This window comes from Tupaia chinensis, unplaced genomic scaffold (genome assembly GCF_000334495.1).
Source record: "Tupaia chinensis unplaced genomic scaffold, TupChi_1.0 Scaffold000539_1, whole genome shotgun sequence".
Taxonomy (NCBI): Eukaryota; Metazoa; Chordata; class Mammalia; order Scandentia; family Tupaiidae; genus Tupaia; species Tupaia belangeri.
The window spans coordinates 2,197,731-2,202,639 of NW_006160052.1; the positions used below are offsets into that span (position 1 = coordinate 2,197,731).

The 4,909-nt window shown below is 42.4% G+C and overlaps 1 protein-coding gene across 1 annotated transcript in view; it reads right to left on the reverse strand.

The window, feature by feature from the left end:
- The window catches only part of ARHGAP19 (Rho GTPase activating protein 19), a 125,790-nt gene that overhangs the window by 11,011 nt on the left and 109,870 nt on the right, over window positions 1-4,909 (reverse strand). The window contains exon 9 of the mRNA XM_006157399.2: window positions 3,871-3,969. Within this exon, the coding sequence (XP_006157461.1) occupies window positions 3,871-3,969 (99 nt within the window). The remainder of the gene's footprint in view (window positions 1-3,870; window positions 3,970-4,909) is intronic.

Genomic DNA, 4,909 nt, shown 5'->3' on the forward strand with positions numbered 1-4,909 from the left:
ATCCCCAGTATGGCCATTTTATGGGACTAGCAGATGGTGTAATGATTACGTTGCTGGACTCCCACATAGTCAACTGCAGCTGAGTCCCAGACCTGGTGGCTAAGATTCATGCTGGGCGCATGTGTGCGCATGCCCAAAATCCTGAGAGGAGACGGGACTGTGGTGTGGCCATCTCCCCTGAGGGATGATTTCTCGCATTATGTCCTTCTCCGTCACTCTGCAAGCACACGTGCCCTATAGCAAAAAATCTCCGTTTAAAAAAAAAGGATGTTCATTTTACTAGCCAAGTCTAAGCAGGTGAGAGTACTTCTAGGAACCTAGCAAAGAAAAAAAATGTTAATTATTTGTTTAATTTTATTTATTATCATTTTAAAACTTTGACCAGAGAGAGAGAAAGTGAGAAATCAAGCAGCCAGATCCAGGATTCAAACTGCAGTCAGCCATGTGGGAGTCCAGCACCTCAACCATACCACCTGCTGGCCCCACAAAGGGAATTTCTTAACTATGATAAAAATATACATAAAAGTTACCATTTTAAACTGTACAGTTCAATGGTATTAAATACATTCCAGTGTTGGACACCCATTAACATCATTCATTTCTAGTATTTTTCACTGTCCCTCACGAAAACTCTGTACCCATTAAATAACAGCACTCTGTTCTCCCATTTCCACAGACCCTGACAACCATCATTCTACTTTCTGTCTCTATGATTTCGACTGCTCTGGGTACCTCATATAAGTGAAATCATATAACATTTGTCCTTTTGTGACTGGCTTCACTTAGCATGTCCTCAAAGCTAATGTGTGGTGTAGCATATGTCAGAATTTTCTTTTTTTTTTTTTGTAAGGTTTTTTACCACAGCACACAAGTGCTCACCATAAAGACACAGAGTGAGACAATGAGAGGGTAAGTGAGAAATCACTCCAAGAGGATGGCCATGCCACAATCTAGTCTCCTCTCAGGATTTTGGGCACACACGCCTGGGATGATTTTCAGGCCACCAGGTCCAGGATTCAAACCGCAGTCGTCCATGTAGGAATCCAGCTCTTTAACCACCACGCCACCTCCTGGCCCTAGAATTCCTTTCCTCTTTAAGGATGAATAATATCTGATGGTCTGTACATACCACATTTTGTTTATACATTCATTCGCCAATGGACAATTGGGTTGTTTCTACCTTTTGGCTATTGCAAATAATGCAGTTATGAAAATGAGAGGACAAATATCTCAAGACCTTGCTGTTAGTTATTTTGGCTACATACCCAAAAGTCGAGCTGCTAGAACATAAGATAATTCTATTTTTAATTTTTTGAGAAACCACCATACTGGTTTCCACAGCAGCTGTGCTATTTCATATGCCCACCAACAATGCACAGAGTTCCGATTTCTCTAGAACTCATCAATAGTTGTTATTTTCTGTTTTCATTTTTTTCTTTTTTAACTGCCAGAGGGCACATGTTCTGGCCAGAGAAAGACAGAAAGGCAGGTGGCAGGGAAAGAACCGCTCCCTCCCCATGGGGCATGATCACTCTGCAATCCCTTCTCCTCTATTTCTCCATCTTATCAGAATTTGAGGTGAGCATGTGCTCATACTTGAAAAACCTGCCATGTTTTTCAAGCTACAGGGGCCAGGATTCAAACTGCAGTTGATCATGTGAGATACGGGTTCTTTAACAACAAGGCTACAGAACTAGTTCTCTTTTTTTTAAATAATAGCCATCCTAGGGGGTGTAAAGTAGCATCTCATGGTTTTGATGTACATTTCCTTAATAATTAGCAAAGTTAAGCATCTTTCATGAGTTTCTCGGCCATTTGATTTTCAGGGTTGTTAAAAATTATTTATTTTATTTATTTTTATTAATTTTTTTAAAATTTGCTATAGGGCACATGTGGTCACCAGAGAGAGACACAGAGAGAGAGTGAACAAGAGGAAAAGTGAGAAAACAAGCCACCAGGTCTGGGACTCAAACCATGGGAATCCAGTGCCCCAATCACCATGCTACCTGCTGGCCCCAGTTTCTTGGACATTTGTGTATCTTCTTTGAATAAAGTCTGTTTAAGTCCTTTTCTCCATTTTTAAGGAGGCTGATTTTTGCTGTTGTTGAACTATAGGAAGTCTTTATACAGCCTGCACATTAACCCCTAGCCAGATATACAATCTGTAAATACTTTCTATTATTCCATGGGTTGTCTTTTCACTTGGTTTAAAATTGCTGCTCTAGGGGACCAGCAGTTGGCATAATGGCTATGTCACTGGACTCCCACGTAGTCAACTGCAGTTCGAGTTCCAGACCCGGTGGGGGACCAGCAGTTGGCATAATGGCTATGTCACTGGACTCCCACGTAGTCAACTGCAGTTCGAGTTCCAGACCCGGTGGGGGACCAGCAGTTGGCATAATGGCTATGTCACTGGACTCCCACGTAGTCAACTGCAGTTCGAGTTCCAGACCCGGTGGGGGACCAGCAGTTGGCATAATGGCTATGTCACTGGACTCCCACGTAGTCAACTGCAGTTCGAGTTCCAGACCCGGTGGGGGACCAGCAGTTGGCATAATGGCTATGTCACTGGACTCCAACATGGCTGACTATAGTTCAAGGCCGGACCCAGTAACTTGAAATTCATGCCAGGCCCATGTGTGTGAGTATGTGTGTGTGTGTGTGTGTGTGTGTGTGCCCAAGATCCCAGGAGGAGAATGGAAAAGGGACTGCGGCATTGCCATTCCCCCGGTGGGTGATTTCTCACTTTCCCTCTCACCGTGAGTGCACATGCCCTAAGGCAAAAACCTCTACCAAAAAAATGAATAAATAAAATGTTTTACCCTGATAAAATTAGGACAACAGCTTTCACTGCTCCCTCACTCTGCTGATAGCTAAGAAAATGTCTATGTCAGCCAAGATTCCCAGGCTATTGGCCCCAGCAGACCAGGATTTAGAGTAAACTCTGGATTTTTATAAATTATAACAAGGACCAAAATTAAGTTTAAATGATTTTGCAACTACTAACAGCTGCAGCTTAAAAGAAAAATAATAATAACATGACATTTATTAAGGCAAAATATTTCAATTTTAAACAAGGATCTCCTTAAATGTTGCCAGATTTACACTAATAATGTTAAAAACAATTTAAAATGGAAAAACAGAACATAGAACAACGTTCCTTTCTCTCATGTTAAGCCAGAACCTTGCCTTAGTCTTTGCCTGAAAATTTGAGCCCCATAATCAAGTTACCTACTGCCACCTGATGGCAATATTCCCTAACTACAAGTCAGGTCAACTGAACACTTGTCAACGGAATCTGCAGTGATGGCAACAGCAGCGTGGAAGTATACTTTGTATTTGTTTTAAAAACAAATTTTGGAGGCCAGTCCTATGTCCTAGTGGTTAATGGAGCTAGATCCCATATAGCCAACTCCGGTATGACCCCTGGTCCCGCTGGCTTGAAAAACATGCTGGATACACACACACATGTGCCCAAGATCTCAACAAGGTTAAAGAATGAGGAAGAGATTACACATGACCACATCCCCTTGGGAGGGTGCTTTCTCTCTCTCTCTCTGGCAAGCACATGTGCTCTCTGGCAATTTAAAAATAAATAAATAATAAATACAACATTTTTAATGAATTTGACACAAATCCCAGAAGAGAAAGCCTATTATTTCTTTTTCTCTTCACTTCTCCATAGACACCTTCTCTGATTTTGAATGCAGCAAAATGTCTTGAAAAATAAGTTTCTCTAAACTTTCTATTTACCCCTTCAACCTTCTATGGCTTCCCAAAGAAGAGAAGAAAACTGTTAACACATAAGGAAAGTTGCACTGTTAAATTTCTTCTCAGTCAGTGCTGAAAATGACAGCACAGCATACCTACCTTAATAAGCCCACTGAAGGAGCGTGAACGGGCCCTCTTCTGCACCCGGGGTGTGGAAGGTTCTCTCCCCGGTGTCTGAGTTAAAGACTGCTTATTAAACTGAAAGAGAACATAAAGAACAGTTTATTAATATTTCCCATCAAAAGATAGTATTTTAGGTCCAGTCCTATGGACTAAGGATTAAGGGAGCCAAATTCCATATGGCCAGTTGCAGTTCAAATCCCAGCCCCAGCAGCTTAAAAAACATGTTGGAAAAAAACCCTCCTGGCTTGGTAGTTAAGGTGCTAGACTCCCACATGGCTGACTGTAGTTCGAGTCCCAGATCTGGAGGCTTGAAAATCACAATGAGCACATGTGCATTTGTGCCCAAAATCCCAGGATGAGATTGGAGGAGAAGGTATTTTGGCATAGCCATCCCCCCACCGGGGAGTGACTTCTCACTTTTCCTCTCAGTGTCTCTCTCCGGTGTGTATGAGCACCCTACTGCAAAAACTTTACAGAAAAAAATAACATGCGGGGTGCTTGCAATGGAGACAGGACTATAGAGTAACCCCGCACACACTCTGGCAGTTAAAAAACAAAAAAGCAAAGATAGCATTCAATGACAACTAATAGCTAAGTGTAAATACCCAGAAAGGCAAGGAAGAAGTGAGTCTGTACACATGGGCGACAGATCAACAAGCCAATCATGGAGGCAGAAATGATGCCGAAAGGTCAAAATGTTCTAAACTGCTCGGAGGGACTGCTCCTACAGTCACTGTCTTTGAATGTGGAATTATTTTCCCCAATTCATAGACAAGAAAGCTGACACTTGGAGAGTTTATGGAATTTGCCCAAGGTCTCCAATTGGTAACTATATATATATATATATAAACGCACGCCGGGCACGTGTGCGTGTGTGCCCAAGATTCCGAGGAAGAATGGAGGAGAATGGATTGCAGCGTGGTCATCCCCCCTGGGGGGTGATTTCTCGCTTTCTGTCTCTCTGTCTCTCTCTGTCTGTCTGGTGAGCACACACACCCTATAGCAAAAACCTCTC